The sequence below is a fragment of the Schistocerca americana genome, chromosome 5 (genome assembly GCF_021461395.2).
Source record: "Schistocerca americana isolate TAMUIC-IGC-003095 chromosome 5, iqSchAmer2.1, whole genome shotgun sequence".
NCBI lineage: Eukaryota > Metazoa > Arthropoda > Insecta > Orthoptera > Acrididae > Schistocerca > Schistocerca americana.
In genome coordinates this window covers 158,601,887-158,620,635 of record NC_060123.1, presented here as the reverse complement: position 1 = coordinate 158,620,635, position 18,749 = coordinate 158,601,887, and the positions used below count along the sequence as shown (strand labels likewise).

At 39.2% G+C, this 18,749-nt stretch overlaps 1 protein-coding gene across 3 annotated transcripts in view; it reads left to right on the top strand.

The window, feature by feature from the left end:
- Positions 1 to 18,749, top strand: part of LOC124616084 (actin-related protein 8) — a 171,531-nt gene that overhangs the window by 14,956 nt on the left and 137,826 nt on the right. For all 3 annotated transcript variants that reach the window (XM_047144335.1, XM_047144336.1, XM_047144334.1), the window contains exon 3: positions 12,956 to 13,165. In XM_047144335.1, coding sequence (XP_047000291.1) covers positions 12,956 to 13,165 — 210 coding nt within the window. The remainder of the gene's footprint in view (positions 1 to 12,955; positions 13,166 to 18,749) is intronic.

Sequence of the window (18,749 nt, the reverse complement as noted above, 5' to 3'; positions counted from 1 at the left end):
TCGATTGTTCTGGCAGCTGTGTGTGCTGAGGCATTGTCATGATGCAGAACGAATGAAAAACTCTGCCCATGAATTTTTTCCATTCTCTTAAGGAACAGTAAGGAGTCTCACAGGGCCAAGTTATGTGAATAGTGTGGGCGGGGTAACACTCACACTGTTTCCTTCTCCAAGAAATCGATTGTTCTGGCAGCTGTGTGTGCTGAGGCATTGTCATGATGCAGAACAAGGTGCCTACCCTGCAACATTGAGTGTTTGACCTCCATGTGGCGATGACTTTTGGCAGACATTCAGTCACGTACCACTCAGCATTGATTATGTGACATGAATCCAAGCTCACAGAGTTGAGACAACCAATCTTGATGAATAAAGTGGTCACTGTCTTCATTCCAGACATCCTACTTCTCCTAACTTCTGTGGGTTGTTCCTCACCTGATGACTGCCTCTTCATTTTGGAGTCTTAATGGTGACACTCATGTTTTGTCACATTTGACAATATTGTAAGAGTCTTTGGGCTGCCCTATGTCAAATTTTTCAAGCATAAATTGACACCGATCCATTCTTGTTTGTTTTTGGCTTTCTGTCAGGGAATGTGGCACACAGTGGACACATCTCTCGGTTAGGCCTAAATGATCAGGCACAATGGTTTGTGCTGCAGTCAGTCCAATGTTTAACGTCCTTTCACTGTCACAAAATGCGAGATGAGGACCATATTTGATCATTTTCCTCACAGCATCAATGTTTTTTTGGGTCACTGCCATTGTTGGGCAACTGAGACGAGGTTCATTTTCAAGAGTCTCCCAATCTCTTTAAAATTCTCAAAACCAATTTCCAATGAAGGGCCTAGAAGGGACAGACTCTACTAGAAAAGAGTTTTTTCTTCTGCATTTAATTTTTTTTAAATATATCATTACATGAAAATGTACTGTGTCTGACACTGCAATGTCTGCTTCTTCACTCGCCATTCTCAACATGGTTTGAAATTAAGTGATGGGGGAACTGCTGCGTGCATGCCTCAGGGTAAAAAAAAACACATTGAAATTGAAATACTTCCTTTGTCATCAGATTTACATTTTAAGAGCTACTAAGAACTTTCAGCACAGCCCTCATAGTTGTGATATTGAAAACTCTAATGAGGCTTACAGAAATTCATTTTAATTTTACTTGCTTAATATCGAATTATATAGAATAGTCATACTGTCAGATGCCTGTCAAAGTAAAGGAAACAGAGATATTCCAGAACACAACCTCTTTGTGAAATAGTAAAATTGCTCAATTTTGCACTGGAACTATTGTTTGGTATTGCAAAGAAGAAAACCAAACTTGTACCATTCTAAGAAATTTATCAAATATTTATCAGTGTAATAGATAAGAAGTAGGTGACATAAAATGAGAGATGTTTTTGGCTTTTAATGGATAATTGTTGTTAAAAGTTCAGTTATTGAACCAAGATCAAAGACTGCTAGATATGTTGTTGTTGTGGTCTTCAGTCCAGAGAGTGTTTTGATGCAGCTCTCCATGCTAGCCCATGCTGTGCAACCTACATCCGTTTGGGCCCACTCACTGTATTTTATCCTTGGTCTCCCTTTAAAATTTTATCCCCACATTTCCCTCCATTACCAGAATGGTGGTACCTTGATGCCTTAGAATGTTTCCTATCAACTGATGCCTTATTGTAGTCAAACTGTGTTATTTTTTTCTCCATAATTTAATTCAGTAGCTCTTCAGCAGTTATCCAGTCTACCCATCTAATCTTCAGCTTTTTCTGTAGCACTACATTTAAAAAGCTTCATTTTCTTCTTGTTTGAACTGTTTATTGTGTATTTTTCTCTTCTATAAAAAGCTAAGCTCCAGGCAAATACCTCCGGAAAAGAGTTCCTAAAATTAACATTTGTATTCAGCGTTAGCAGTTTCTCTTTTTCAAAAATACTTTGCCAACTCTAGTCTGCATTTTATATTGTGTCTACTTTGACCATTTTCAGTTGTTTTACTGAGCAGGTTAATGCAGTGGTTAGCGCACTGGCCTCATTTTCGGGAGGATGGCAACTCAAATCTGCATCCGGCCCTCCTTATTTAGGCCTTTCGTGATTTCCCTACATTGCTTAAGACTGACCACCTGCTTAACTGGGTGCTAGCATGCTCACCTCCTATGCAAGCAGGTCTAGGTTCAATTCCCAGCCAGGTTGGACTGGGTGTTGTGTTGTCCTCATCATTTCATCCTCATCACCAGCACGCAAGTCGCCCAATGTGATGTCGACTGACGGCGGCCAAATTTCCCTGGATGGGGCCTCCCGGCCAACAATGCCATATGCTGATTTCCATTTTCTGCTTAAGGCAAATGCCAAGATGGTTTCTTCGAAAGGGTACGGCTATTTTCCATCCCTAATCCGAGCATGTGCTCTGTCTCTAATGAACTAGTTGTCGATGGGACATTAAACAGTTATTTCCTGCTCCTCCTTCAGCTGTTTTTCTGCCCAAATAGCAAAGCTCATCTACAACTTTTAGTGTCATATTTCCTAATTTAGTCCCCTCAGCATTGCCTTATTTAATTCAACTACATACCGTTACTGTTGTTTTGTTTATTGACATAGCCCTTTTTCAAGACATTATCCATTCCGTTCAACTGCCCGTCCAAGTCCTTGTTGTTACTGACAGAATTGCAGCGTCACCGTCAGACTTTAAAGTTTTTATTTCTTCTCTCTGAATTTTAATTCCTTTTCCAAGTTTCTCCCTTTTTTATTGTCTGTTTGATGTACAGATTGAATGATGTGGGGATAGGCTCCAACCCTGCCTCACTTCCGTCTCAAATACTGCCTCCATTTCATGTCCTTCTATTCTTAAAATAGCATATTGTTTCATGCAAGTTGTAGATAATATTTTGTTTCCTATATTTTATCCCTGCTATCTCCAGAACTTCAAAGAATGTATTCATCCAACATTGTCAAAAGCATTCTCTAAACCTACCATTGTTGTACGTGGAGATTTGCCTTTCTTCAGTCTGTCTTCTAAGATAAATAATTCTGTCAGTATTGTCTTTTGTGTTGCTACATTTCCCCATAATCTAAACTGATCTTTCCCGAGATTGGCTTCTGCCAGTCTTTTTACTTGGCAGTAAATGGTTTATATTAGTATTTTGCAGCCATGATTTACTAAACTGATCATTCTATAATATTCACATCTGTCAGCACCTGCCATCTTTGGAACTGAGAGTGTTACATTATTCCTGAAGTCTGATGGTATTTAAGACATCTGTCACATTTTTGTGATTGTTTGCTGTCAGTTTTAGGACCACATAAATAACATCTTCGTCGTTTTCGTGAATTGCAAGGTGAATTTTCTAATCGTAGGTCATTTTGTGGTTCGTCAGCTGCCCCTAGAAAATTATCAATTCTACTCTTCAAATCTACTGAAAATGAAGACTACTCCATCTTCCTTTCTGTGATAAATGGCCTTATCAATTCCAATCCAATTTCTTTTATGTGATGATTACGTTTCATACGTTTTCCACTATTTGATGCCTTCCATAATACGAATCCATTTGCACTCAAAATATTCAATATTTGCTGAAAAAATGGCACATGGCCATCGTTGAGTTCTTCTAGAGACTGAATAATTGGCGCATTTTTTATCTAATGTATCAACATCACCTTTTGTTCTGTTGTAAAATTCAATTATCTCAGGTTTTCCACTGTTTTCATTGACTGAATTGTCATGGTTCATCGATGAGATTACCACTACACTTCGATTCTTTTTTGGGACATAATATGCCAATGTTTTATCCTTCACAAAACCAAGTAACGTAGATCCTACTACCCGTCATTTATTGGCTAATGTTCTGTTGTAAAATTCAATTATCTCAGGTTTTCCACTGTTTTCATTGACTGAATTGTCATGGTTCATTGATGAGATTACCACTACATTTCAATTCTTTTTTGGGACATAAGATGCCAATGTTTTATCATTCACAAAACCAAGTAACATAGATCCTACTACCCGTCGTTTATTGGCTAAAAATTCTGGTGGTATTTCCCTTTTATTTTTGCGCATCGTTCCAACATAGGTCAAACCATTTTCAATCAGTTTGTCAACCAACTCCACAGAAGAGAACCAGTTGTCAGCAGTTATATTTCTGTTTGTTACAAATAAAGGTTCTGCAAGCTGCGTTACATTCTGTGTTGGAACTGAGAGTTGGCTTGTTTTATTAGTGATAGCTTTGCCTGTATAGATAAAAGCATTGTATAAATAGTGTGTTTTAGTGTCGCAAATTCACATAATCTTGATGCCATATTTAGCAGGCTTCAATTTCATATAAACCCTGAAAAAACATTTCCCTCTAAAAGGGCAAAGCATTTCATCAACTGTCAAATATTCTGAGCAGCTATAGTTTTTCTGACAGTTCTGAATGAAATTTCCAAATATTTCTGAGATGAGACCAGCACGATCAGTAGTTCTTCTTTCTTCCCTAGAATTCACATCATCAAATCTCAAAGCAGATAACAGAAACATAAATCGCTTTACCGACATCGTTATTCTGAATATATCTCAGCCATTTCCATCAGTTGCCCATAAACTTTCTATATCTTCATGGCCAGATCTGAATACACCTGATAATAGCAACAACCCAAAGAATGCTTTCATTTCCATGGTTAGTGTAAGTAGCATTAGTTTTATACTTTTCTGAATATTCTGTTATTTTCTGATTAGTGTGAGTGCAAATAATTGCGATCATTTCATCTGATACTAGCAACTGCCATGATTCAATTGGTGACATGTTCCGTTTTTCACGAGCTGTACTGATGAGACCAGGCGGGTAAGTGATGATGTTGTGGCTTCTGACTCTGGGCCTAGCTGGTGGATGAGTAGACCACTTGAATTGATTTTTGCCACGAAAATATGCACTACTTGACAGCCAGCTATCTCTCTCTACTGAATCATCAGGTGATGAATTACTTGAATCAGAAGAAATTTCTTGTGTATTTTCATCGTCACTTATGTTCTCTTCAACACAAGGCTGAAAATCACTTAAAGATTCTGTGTCTGAATAATTTTCGTCTAATAATAGTTCACAGATTTCTTTTTCAGTGAGGCCCCGCTGCATTGTGGCAATAAAGTGCCTGAAACACCACAAAATAAATCAGTATACACTAACTTCAAAAGTCCTGTATCTGGAATCGCGGGTCATATTGGACCCAACGATGGCACTTACCTCCACTTCTAGTAAATTTCAAGTAGCGAGCTCCCGGCCCCTGGTGCAGCTCACAATGTACTGAGATTACACTGGCGTGCGAAACAGAAACTCCGCGTGTTTCCATTGTTAGACAGTTTTATTGTTGTCGGTGGGTCCAAAATGACCCACGATGCCGGTTAAGGGTTAAGAGCAATAATGCACATGGTCCAGAATGAAATCTTTCAACCTGCAGCTGAGTGTTCACTGTTCCAAATCTTGCAGGTAAATTAAAACTGTGCATCAAACTGGTAATTGGAGCATTAGCCCAGCAAGGTATGCAGGAGAGCTTCTAAGAAGCATAGAAAGTAGCAGAAATGAAACTGGAGCAGGTAATGGGTCATATCTTGGTAGCTTATTTTATTAGAGCGTTGCACATAGATTGGAACTCGTTTCAAGTCGTGGTGCTGTTAAGTGCTATAATCAGTCAAGAATATTCTGTAACCTAGATGATGGTAACAGACATGGGATACATGAAGATGCAATCAGCAAAAGGACAAATCTGTAATGTATTAAGCAGCATTATCGGCTAGTGATGTGGAAGTTCCTGGTTTGATTCCTGGTGGTCATCCTGTATTTTTCCTGGTTGGGAAGGTTAGGGATGGAGTCAGTTCAACCTTGTGTGGCTAAATTAGAAACTACCTAACTACATAAACTGTGTTATTGACACACAAGCCACCAATGTGTTATACAGTCAAATGGCTTGAACCAGCAGTGAGCCATGTTACATTTGTTTGTGTGAGTGAAAGGTAATCATTTATACAAATCAATCATCAGTGTTCATACCTGCAAAGTTGAAGAGGATTATCACAAACAATTGTAAAATCAGTGTGGTGCAAGTAACATCAGATCATTTGCTGTTATAGTTTTATGTAAGGTACACACTTTAAACATATATAACAATTGATAACCCCCCCCCTCCGCCCGCACTCGTGGTCGTGCGGTAGCGTTCTCGCTTCCCACGCCCGGGTTCCCGGGTTCGATTCCCGGCGGGGTCAGGGATTTTCTCTGCCTCGTGATGGCTGGGTGTTGTGTGATGTCCTTAGGTTAGTTAAGTTTAAGTAGTTCTAATTTCTAGGGGACTGATGACCATAGATGTTAAGTCCCGTAGTGCTCAGAGCTAGCCCCCCCCCCTCCCCCCCATGAACCATGGACCTTGACGTTGGTGGGGAGGCTTGCGTGCCTCAACGATACAGATAGCCGTACTGTAGGTGCAACCACAATGGAGGGGTATCTGTTGAGAGGCCAGACAAATGTGTGGATCCTGAAGAGGGGCAGCAGCCTTTTCTGCAGTTGCAGGGGCAACAGTCTGGATGATTGACTGATCTGGCCTTGTAACACTAACCAAAATAGCCTTGCTGTTCTGGTACTGCGAACGGCTGAAAGCAAGGGGAAACTACAGCCGCAATTTTTCTCGAGGGCATGCAGCTTTACTGTATGATTAAACGATGATGGCGGGGACTACTCAAGAGGACTTTGTTATCAGGAGAAAGAAAACTGGCGTTCCACGGATCGGAGCATAGAATGTCAGATCCCTTAATCGGGCAGGTAGGTTAGAAAATTTAAAAAGGGAAATGGGTAGGTTAAAGTTAAATATATAGATATAGTGGGAATTAGTGAAGTTCGGTGGCAGGAGGAACAAGACTTTTGGTCAGGTGAATACAGGGTTATAAATACAAAATCAAATAGGGGTAATGCAGGAGTAGGTTTAATAATGAATAAAAAAATAGGGGTACGGGTAAGCTACTACAAACGGCATAGTGAACACATTATTGTGGCCAAGATAGACATGAAGCCCATGCCCACTACAGTAGTACAAGTTTATATGCCAACTAGCTCTGCAGATGACGAAGAAATTGATGAAATTTATGATGAGATAAAAGAAATTATTCAGGTGGTGAAGGGAGACAAAAATTTAAGTCATGGGTGACTGGAATTCAACAGTAGGAAAAGGGAGAAAAGGAAACTTAGTAGGTGAATATGGATTGGGGCTAAGAAATGAAAGAGGAAGCCGCCTGGTAGAATTTTGCGCAGAGCATAACTTAATCATAGCTAACACTTGGTTTAAGAATCATGAAAGAAGGTAGTATACATGGAAGAACCCTGGAGATACTAAAAGGTATCAGATAGATTATATAATGGTAAGACAGAGATTTAGGAACCAGGTTTTAAATTGTAAGACATTTCCAGGGGCAGATGTGGACTCTGACCACAATCTATTGGTTATGAAATGTAGATTAAAACTGAAGAAACTGCAAAAAAGTGGGAATTTAAGGAGATGGGACCTGGATAAACTGAAAGATCCAGAGGTTGTAGAGAGTTTCAGGGAGAGCATAAGGGAACAATTGACAGAAATGGGGGAAAGAAATACAGTAGAAGAAGAATGGGTAGCTTTGAGGGATGAAATAGTGAAGGCAGCAGAGGATCAAATAGGTAAAAAGACGAGGGCTGGTAGAAACCCTTGGGTAACAGAAGAAATATTGAATTTAATTGATGAAAGGAGAAAATATAAAAATGCAGTAAATGAAGCAGGCAAAAAGGAATACAAACGTCTCAAAAATGAGATTGACAGGAAGTGCAAAATGGCTAAGCAGGGATGGCTAGAGGACAAATATAAGGATGTAGAGGCTTATCTCACTAGGGGTAAGATAGATACTGCCTACAGGGAAATTAAGAGACCTTTGGAGAAAGGAGAACCACTTGCATGAATATCAAGAACTTTGATGGAAACCCAGTTCTAAGCAAAGAAGGGAAAGCAGAAAGGTGGGAGGAGTATATAGAGGGTCTATACAAGGGCGATGCACTTGAGGACAATATTATGGAAATGGAAGAGGATGTAGATGAAGATGAAATGGGAGATATGATATTGCGTGAAGAGTTTGACAGAGCACTGAAAGACCTGAGTCGAAACAAGGCCCCCGGAGTCGACAACATTCCATTAGAACTACTGACAGCCTTGGTATTGCCAGTCCTGACAAAACTCTACCATCTGGTGAGCAAGATGTAGACTTCAAGAAGAATATAATGATCCCAATCCCAAAGAAAGCAGGTGTTGACAGATGTGAAAATTACCGAACTATCAGTTTAATAAGTCACAGCTGCAAAATACTAACGCAAATTCTGTGCAGACGAGTGGAAAAACTGATAGAAGCCGACCTCGGGGAAGATCAGTTTGGATTCCGTAGAAATGTTGGAACACTTGAGGCAATACTGACCCTATGTCTTATCTTAGAAGAAAGATTAAGGAAAGGCAAACCTACATTTCTAGCATTTGTAGACTTAGAGAAAGCTTTTGACAATGTTGATTGGAATACTCTCTTTCAAATTCTGAAGGTGGCAGGGGTAAAATACAGGGAGCGAAAGGCTATTTACAATTTGTTCAGAAAGCAGATGGCAGTCATAAGAGTCGAGGGGCATGAAAGGGAAGCAGTGGTTGGGAAGGGAGTGAGACAGGGTTGTAGCCTATCCCCGATGTTATTCAATCTGTATATTGAGTAAGCAATAAAGGAAACAAAAGAAAAGTTCGGAGTAGGTATTAAAATCCATGGAGAAGAAATAAAAACTTTGAGGTTCGCCGATGACATTGTAATTCTGTCAGAGACAGCAAAGGACTTGGAAGAGCAGTTGAACGGAATGGACAGTGTCTTGAATGGAGGGTATGAGATGAACATCAACAAAAGCAAAACGAGGTTAATGGAATGTAGTCGAATTAAGTCAGGTGATGTTCAGGGGATTAGGTTAGAAAATGAGACACTTAAAGCAGTAAAGGAGTTTTGCTATTTGGGGAGCAAAATAACTGATGATGGTCGAAGTAGAGAAGATATAAAATGTAGACTGGCAATGGCAAGGAAAGCATTTCTGAAGAAGAAAAATTTGTTAACATCGAGTATAGATTTAAATGTCAGGAAGTCATTTCTGAAAGTATTTGTATGGGGTGTAGCCATGTATGGAAGTGAAACGTGGACGATAAATAGCTTGGACAAGACGAGAATAGAAGCTTTCGAAATGTGGTGCTACAGAAGAATGCTGAAGATTAGATGGGTAGATCACATAACTAATGAGGAGGTATTGAATAGAATTGGGGAGAAGAGGAGCTTGTGGCACAACTTGACTAGAAGAAGGGATCGGTTGGTAGGACATGTTCTGAGACATTGAGGGATCACCAATTTAGTATTGGAGGACAGCGTGGAGGGTAAAAATCGTAGAACGAAACCAAGAGATGAATACACTAAGCAGATTCAGAAGGATGTAGGCTGCAGTAGGTACTGGGAGATGAAGAAGCTTGCACAGGATAGAGTAGCATGGAGAGCTGCATCAAACCAGTCTCAGGACTGAAGACCACAACAACAACAACCTAGAACATGTCACAATATGAGTGCTGCTAAAACTGTGCAGTATACACCAAGAATTATTGTAAACTTGAAACATGATCAATTGTGTCATCTTTTCCCATTTACAGTGACTAGTCAGTTTTACATATGATGGAAATGCAATATTCTTATAGTGCCTACTTCATAGTGCAAATTGTGGAGGTGATTCTGTTGTTTCGTTGTATTTGTAAGTTGTGCTGGTGTTAATCTTGAAGGATTACTTTTGGCCAACTATTTTGTGGACATATTAGGTGAACAAATGCGTTTTAATGGCATAGATCCACTTGTCCCTCAGTGCTAGTGCCTTACAATGTGACAACATCCCAACACCCACACTATTCCATGGGGTTTTATGAGAAGCAACTGGATAAAATGCATCGTCCCCTCTATTCACCTAACATTATTGTCTGTGCTTGATGTAAGAAAGGAGACCATAGTGTGTACTTCTCTTCCCAACATCACTAACTGAAATATATGCTGCAACCCATGCGTAGTCGTAACACAGAACTCATGTGAAAACAATTCACAAGCTGTATCCATCCAATTCTTGCTTATTGGCAGCCCTACACAGAAGGTCCATAACACTGTTAATCATGCTGGTTTCAGGGTTTGCACTTTTTTTATAAACACATGAAAATGTCATTTACAAATAAGAAATGAGCTACGTGAATTTTAATAAACAGCTCTAGTAAAATTAATCTCATACAGATGTAGATGAAAAATATTTTTTCATAATAATCCTACAGCAAGTATCAGATGCAATTGGAGATCATAAAATGAAAGCAGTGCTTTTTGCCGATGACCTGATGTTATGGGGAAATTGCGTGAAGGAGGTGCAAGAGCAGTTAGATGCATGGGAGGCAACGGCAGCACAATATGGAATGCATTTCTCTGCAAAGAAAAGTGAAATAATCGTCACAACAAGGAAGAAGAATAGGCCAAATGTGGATATAACTTGTGGAGGGGAAAAACTACAAGTGGTAGAGAACTTCAAGTACCTGGGAAGCGTGATTGAAAGTAAGGGGGGAAACGCAATGGAAATAAATGAAAGATGCAGAAAAGCAGGGCAGTTCTACAAATGCATTAGGGGGCTTATTTGGAGCAAGGAGGTGCCACAGAAATCCAAGGGAATTATATACCGAACCTACTTTGTCCCCATATTGACATACGGAAGTGAAACATGGGTAATGCACAAAAGCGACAAAAGTAGAATACAGGCTAGTGAAATGAAGTTCCAGAGGAGCAGGTTGGGTGTAACAAGACGAGACAGATTGCGAAATTTGTATGTGAGGGAAAGACTAAAGGAGGAACCAGTACAGGACAGGATAGAAAAATCAAGACTGCAGTGGTATGGACACATGAAGAGAATGGATGAGGGACGAATTCCAAAGAGGATGTTTGATCTGCAACTGGAGGGGAAGAGGCCCAGAGGAAGACCAAGAGATAGATGGGTGAAGGGAGTGAAGGAATGTGTGATGAGAAGAGGAGAGAACTGGACGAAGGTGGAAGAGGGGGAATGGTGGAAAGACAGAACACGGTGGAGAGGCTTGTGTTCCCGACAGACCCAGCCAGTGGCTGGAAACTGTCCAAGATGATGATGATGATGATAATTTCAATGCTTGTAACAGTAATTTTGGAATTATAACTTGGACTGTGCGTAATGTGTGGATTAAATGTAGTTGAGACATTCCTGAAGGAACCTTTTTTTTTTCTTTAAAAGTAAATATATCTTAAATTGCCTATTTGAAGTAATTATGACTGATAAAGATACATGGAGATCAGCACTGTTACGGAAAAATCTAAGATTTTAGCCTTGTAATACTCTCAAAGATAAAACTTGTGTTCTGTTATCTATAGGCAATATCTCTGATGCATTTTCTTGACTCACAGCAACATCTTTGTTGCTGTTGATCTTCTAGTTCACTCATAGCTTGAAATATAGTTGCAGTGCAGCGGCTATTTAACCACTTGATACGGCTGGAATCTCAAGAAGATTTCATTAGTTTGTATCACTGTGAGACCCTGCTTTCATACTGATACCACTTTTATCTAAACGCTTGTGTTATGTGAACCTTTTTTGGATAAATTATGTAGATTAATTGTTAGATAAGCCTATTATGCTTGATATGTATGATGTGGACTTACATCTTTTTTTTTTGTACGTAATTTCCTGTATTGTTCATTATCACAATGAGTGGATGTTAGACTTCTTGCTTCATCCAAGAAAGCTGTTTTTGTCAAACTTTAACATTCTACATTAATGATAATGATAATGAAAAGTTTACTGTTTCAAAATACAGATTCTTTGAGTACCCCACTGCAGACAAGCATATAGTTCACTGTAGTGCATCATTATCACAAGTTATCTATCATGATTTCATCATTCAGAAAGCCTCAACTAAACTTTTCCTGAGGAAAAACTTTATAAAGTGCATCCGCCTGTTAAAAGTTAGTAATGTAAAGGTGTTAGGAAGCTTGCCAAGAAGTTTGTGCCAACCTCAGGCATGGACTTTTATAAAAAGGTGGACTGTGACAGAAATGTTCTGGATGCTACACACAGTTCATCAGAAGACGAAGTACAATTAACTTCTTATTTACCGTGTATTGTGGTATCCATTTCTTGTGTAATTTTCAGACTCTTTATCATGTTCAGTAATTTTTAAAGTGCTGATAGTTGTTGTTTCATTATTTATTTGTTTGTTTTTTGACATCATCTCAGAAAGCAAAGTTGTTTGGTGCTAGTGCAATGCAAACCAGTTTTTTTTTAATTCAATAAATATCATAATAAATCTCTTGTTTGGTTACATAATAAAGTATTACAGTGTGTTGGTGGCCTAAATATAGATTGGGAAAAGGCAAGACTGATTAATAAAGTTTTCCAATTTCTGGACAGTTTTTTGTTTTTTACTCGAAAGTTTGTAACTTTGACTTATCTTGTTATTGCAGCAGTGCCTTCAGTTTTGCTACTTTATAAACTATTGTGAATATTACTTTCTGTCTTGCATAGAAGTTTATGAACAGTTTTCTGTCTAATTTAATTAATAGACAATTTACAGAAAATTATTTAATAATTTTATTGGACTTCACACTCTTTTTGATGCTGCCCAACCACTGTTTATATAATTATGATGCTCCCAGTGCTGACATAAACGAATAATTTCCACTTTATTTCTCTATGATTGGATATTATTTCTATAGAAAAAAGATAGGAGTGAGCCAAACATTAAAACTTGTGGCATGCCATTAATGGGTTGTCCGTGATTTAGCCAAACTGACGGAATGGTCTCACTTGATTTATAATTGTTCATGTTATTTTTGTTTACTAGTATAACATTTACTGTCATCTTATTTTTAATTTTTATAGTCAAAGGAAATTCTTCATGAAATGGAAGAATGCAGACTGCAGATATCACACACTCTCCAGTCATGCCTTCAGTCAGACGGCCGTAGGCGCTATGCTACACCGCCACAACAAATAGCTGCTTTTAACAGACAGTCCAGTGCAGAAGAATTACCTAACTCAGAGCCACCAGTATGGACAGTGCCTGATACAGATGTTGTTATTGGTGATGAGGTAAGAATATTAAACTCAGAAATATTAATAATTAAACACATTAGTATAGTACTCTCATGAACAATTCACAATATTATGAAAGCGTAGAATGCTATTCACCATATGAACAACTGAATTAGATATAGTTGCTGTGTTCGAGAGAGAGAGTGAACTCTGGCACCGTGGTGAATGGGATATGTCTTATGACTGGAATGTCTTCAGATCTTGTGCTAACCATTGACATGCCAGTTTAGTGCAAGATAGCATATTTCATTGTGGCCTAATTATGGATGCTGAGTACATGGGAGACACTGCCTCCAAGTTTGTGCTGGCATTGGACTTTTCCTATGTCTCTGTGTCAAGAGTTTACTGTCAGTACCTCTGTTCGGCAGGTGGCCACAATCTAAGTCAGAGGGGTCCAGAATTAATCCTGCGGGTTCTGCCTAGGAACGAGTGCGATAGAGCTCATCCATGCTGGCACATTTCCCCTACCGCCATACTGCACCGTCTGAGCTCGAGGAGGGGCAACTGTAGCTGCAACATATTTAAATGGCGGTGGAGTCAGACTGCTTAAGATTTGGTTTTATATTTCACATTTTTCAATAACATACATAAAAAACAAAACAAATGTTCAGTACTATTTGATTATTTTTGGCACACTGAAGATATAATTTTTATCTAGTACCAACTGTTGGTATACAGACAGACAGACAAAGACAATTTCACAGATTTTTGCCCTCAGGTTGCCACAATATTGTGACTTACTTAGTTTCCTGATCTAAAAAACGTCTTCCACGCACATATATTGATCAATAGAACTTTCATTATGAAGATAAGGAAACTCTACCCAAGGAAAGCAATGTAGACACCTGGATGGTGTTACCATTAGTGTGTCATGTCTTTAAAATGGGACTAACTTGTAGATCAGTCAGTTACATCTGCATGTGTATAGGGGCACTTTCAACTGAAATGCCAAATGGTCTCAAAACAGATGTGAGATTGGAATCAACTGAAATGCCAAATGGTCTCAAAACAGATGTGAGATTGGCAATGTCCTCAAGATGAGTAGGAAACTAAACTTGTAATTTTTTCACGGCCACAAAAATTTTTCAAACCTCGTGTTTTATTTAACACCTGTGGGATTAGGGAACTGGACTGTTTTTGTCAGAATGTGCCTCTTCTACAACGTGATTTTCTCTTTGAATGCATCCGAACAAATCAGAAACATGCTATTTCTCTTCTTGCAATGTCCTACTGTGGGAAATGTGTATTCAAGTCCACTTGAAATGTTAGGTCTGCAATCCTTTCAGGAGGTTCTAATTTTCATTACTAGACTCCTTCTGTCTTCATAAATTCAACAATGGTGAGTTTTAAATTGAAAAATCGTTGCAGGCAAGCCCCTTGACTTGACCAATGTATTTCACAGTACTCTTTGTTCAGTTCCATCAAAAACTGAAGCAGCCGTCAGTGGAATGATGTGTGTGACTTCAGAAATTTTCTGTTCATACCACCAATTTCTTCATGTGTTCCATGCCTGCAAATTTAGCACAGAGTGCCTCTTGATGTAGAGAACAATGAATCCTGTCTATTAATTGTTGTAAATTTTGGCTCTTTCATTGCCAACTAAATCTTTAAATTCGTTCTGTGTGGTGTTGTAATGTCATTTCATAGCAAATGTGCAGTACCTGTCACTTTTTCAACTGCATGATATATAATGAGAATTGTCATCCCTCCTATCATTCCCATTAATTTGTAAAGGCTTGTGACAATAGATTACTTGACTGCCTATTTTGTGCAAATAGCCACTGGACCTGTGAACATCCTTCATAGCACGAACAAATAGCGAAGGATAAACAGCACTGACATCACGATTCTGCTGAAGTAAAGAGTGTCATACCGACCAAAAAATGCCACACTGCAACATGAAACATTGTGATGTCCTGGGTACTTCTGAGAAAGACAGAGCAAAGCCCAGACGGGCTGCCCCGCAGCCCGCACACCCTGCCTTGGCCGGCCCTGGCATAAGTCAACCACCTCAGACAACAACATGTTGTGAGGGTTTTCTGTCAACTGTTATATATTGGAGCAATGGTGGAAAGGCCACAGTGCACCAAACCACTCTCCATGTCAGTGCTGCCCCCCAACTTGGGTGGGCATCCATAACATTGAGAACTACCACTCCCTATGGGAGCCAGAAGCCATTGCTCCACATGTGTACCTCTCATCAGTGCATATAACGGATCATATTCATTGATTCATTCATTCGAAGAATTAGTTTGGGCATAGGCACAACACCATCGGATGCTCAAAATATGGAAAAGGTCACCTGGGGTGATGAGATGCTTTACGTTTGGTACGCACTGCCAGTGGCAAGATATGCACAGCAGAAAACCACATTAAGTAATGCATATTGATTGCCAATGAGACACCATCCAAGTAGGTGTAGAAGATATCCTTCTGTGGGGTACGTTTTCTTTGAATAAAAAGAGGCCATTGTTATGTTTGCCATTGGCTTACACAGGCAAAATACACAGGAACCTACTGCCAGACCAAGTGCATCTGTTTGTTTGGCGGCTCAGTTTCTTGTAACATCCATGCCATTAGAATGGCTCTTATTCTTCAAGTTGGAATCTTTTCTTTCTGGTAACACCCGCTCCTGCCCTACAGATTGGTTCCATTGCACAAAAAGTTAACTGTTTGTAATTTTGGCTCTGTAGGAAAAGGTGTAGGGTTGCTCTTGACCCCTAGGTTTAGAAAAAATGTGAGCCCCTAAAAATCTCATTTTCTTTGTATCTATAATAAGTACTGTTCAGAAGTAGCAGAATAACGAATAACTTTATTACTTTCAAATTTATTATTGATATTGGTCTTTTAATTTTAATAATGTGATGTAAGTTTTTTTTTATACCCTAGCAAAGTATGATGATACAAAGATTAATTATTGGAATCCTCCATGAGCTTGATGCCCCTCAGTCAGACTGTTCAAAACTTTTAGTTTGAAACTAGGTGTAGAGCACTGATAAATCCTTCATTTTTGTGCCACTACAGCACTGGTTGAAAGGAAAGTGTCGATCAGATATGATAAGCTATACTCTCAGTGTATTAGAAACAAGCTCCTCAACCCCGTTGTTGATAATTTATGTAATGTGATCAAATCCTACTTGAACCCTTATAATATTTTAGTCTGACTGTTCTGCTTCATAATTCAATGCACTGACCATTTTAACTTTTGATTGAGAAAACTGATCAGGATCAAAGACACCCAAAATGACAGAACAAGAAATGGGTACCATGAGTGATTTTTGTAAAGTTACAACAGGGATATCATGATCAACAACCTGTTATTTAACTTAGAAAGAATACTGAAATCCAAATATAGAGAGGGACAAAATACCACACTTTGTCATATGCAGTGATGAGGAACATACAGGTTCTGTTTTTGTGGTTGTTATTCAAATTACCATTAAATCATCACTTCCTTCACAGCTGGTGTGGCAGTTTGATGCACAATTAATTTACGCACCTGCAAATTGCAAAAGAAAACTATTAATGAGTGCATGACCATTGGCAATTTACTTCATCATTTCGTATAAGTAATACCTGAGCAAACATTTGCCATAAACAAATTGAAGATAGAGACATTGTACTTCCTACATGTGCTACTATCTCTCAAGAGCGAAGATTACCGGAAGTTGTCCAGAATGGGTCGTGAACAGAAAGGCTTGACTTGCTCTGCCCTCTTTCTACCTGCCTTGGGGCCACTGACCTGTCACACCACCTGATCAGTTTTATTCAAATGAGAACACTTTTGGTTAAGGAAACTGAAGTAAACAACCTGTAACTAGATGATAAATGGCTTCATGCAGGTCTTGTGAACTGACATACAGCCAGGACAGCGGTGCGCTGACCACAAGCCCCTCCATATCCTCATCCGGTGATGCTTGTGGGCTGAGGATGATGCGGAGGCTGGCCGGTACCGTTGGTCCTCCATGGCCTGTTCGCATGGAGTTTAGTTTTTTTAGGAGTAATATTTTGCAAAGTTGCTGACTTTTTTTCAAGATTTTTCTGATTATGAAGTCCAAGGAACCCTCTTCCATTTATGTGAATGGCAGTTAAATGAAAATGAGACAGATGGAAAAAGTTAATAAATCGTTTATTATTTCAGATGCAATCACCATAACTGTCAATACATTTATCCCACTATGCGACAAGATAGACAGTGCCTTCATGTGTGCAGTTGCCAGTGAAACCACAATTGTACCCAAACATGCACCTCCATCCGAAGCAAATCAACTACCACTGATGACTGTCTTGAGGGCTTCAAAAACATGGAAACCGTACAGGAAGAGATCGGGACTGTATGGAGGATGTGAAAGGGCTTCCCAGCAAAACTTCTGCAGTGTACATGGGCCTGCATGTTGCCAAGGTTGTTTTGAGTATCTTGCAGAAGTTTTGTTGGTAAGCACTTACACATCCTCCACACAGTCCCAATCTCTCTCCATGCAATTTCCTTATTTTTGGAGCCCTGAAGAAAGGAATTCATGGCTGTCGATTTGCTTTGGACGAGAAGGTGGTATGCCTGGGTACAGTCAAGGTTCCAAGGGCAGTTGAAAACATTTTTCTGTAAAGGAATTTTCTGTCTTGTCTCACAGTGGGATAACAGTTATGGAGTTTACTTTTGGAATAATAAACAGTCTGCTTACATTTTTCCATCTGTCTCATTTTCATTTGACCGCCCTTTGTACTATGAAGCTTAAATTTTATGCACATGGATTGAGACCTGACTGGATGCATTGAGGGAACCCTATCATGCCAACATTAGGGTGAAAACGGCTACTAACTAGGCACTCCTAATTCAGTGGAGTTCAGTTGCTCATGATTGTTGTGTAATTATAAGAGCTTCATTGTTGGTGTTGTCAAGAATGCCATATTATCAGTACTGTGCAACACTTTGTGGATATGGTTTTGTCCACTTTACAGTTAATTAAGCACTCCAGTTACAGAGAGTTTTTTGTGTTCTTAACACCATTTTCCCGTCTCTGAAATACACCAAGTGAGCTGGGTTTGAAAGTCTGCTGTTGATGCCTGGAGTAGAAGAATATGTTCCAGTGGACATGATTTCATCGATTAAGTGTACGAAGTGATGCTGGACCCAAATTCCACCTTATCTGGGTATATAATATTTTGTTACACTGAAAATTGCTACTGATGAACATTCTGAATTCCTGGAGTTCTTTGTGGTTTGCTGTGCCGGTAAAGATAGATAGTTCTGTATCAGTAAATATTAATAAATAATAATCTGTACTGGCCTTAGCAGCCAGAGACGGTGGTTATGTGTGTGTGTGTGTGTGTGTGTGTGTGTGTGTGTGTGTGTGTGAGAGAGAGAGAGAGAGAGAGTGTTGTGTGTGTGTGTGTGTGTGTGTGTGTGTGTGTTTTCTCTATTTTGGAAGAAGGCCTTTTGGTCAAAAGCTTCAGTGTGTAGCATTCTTTTCATTGTGCCTGTCTGCAACCCAATATCTCCTCTGTATGAGTGAGTACCAATCTTACCCTTTTTGTATTATTGTTGTTATTTCATCCTGTTCTTTCCATTGATGTAGCCTTCACC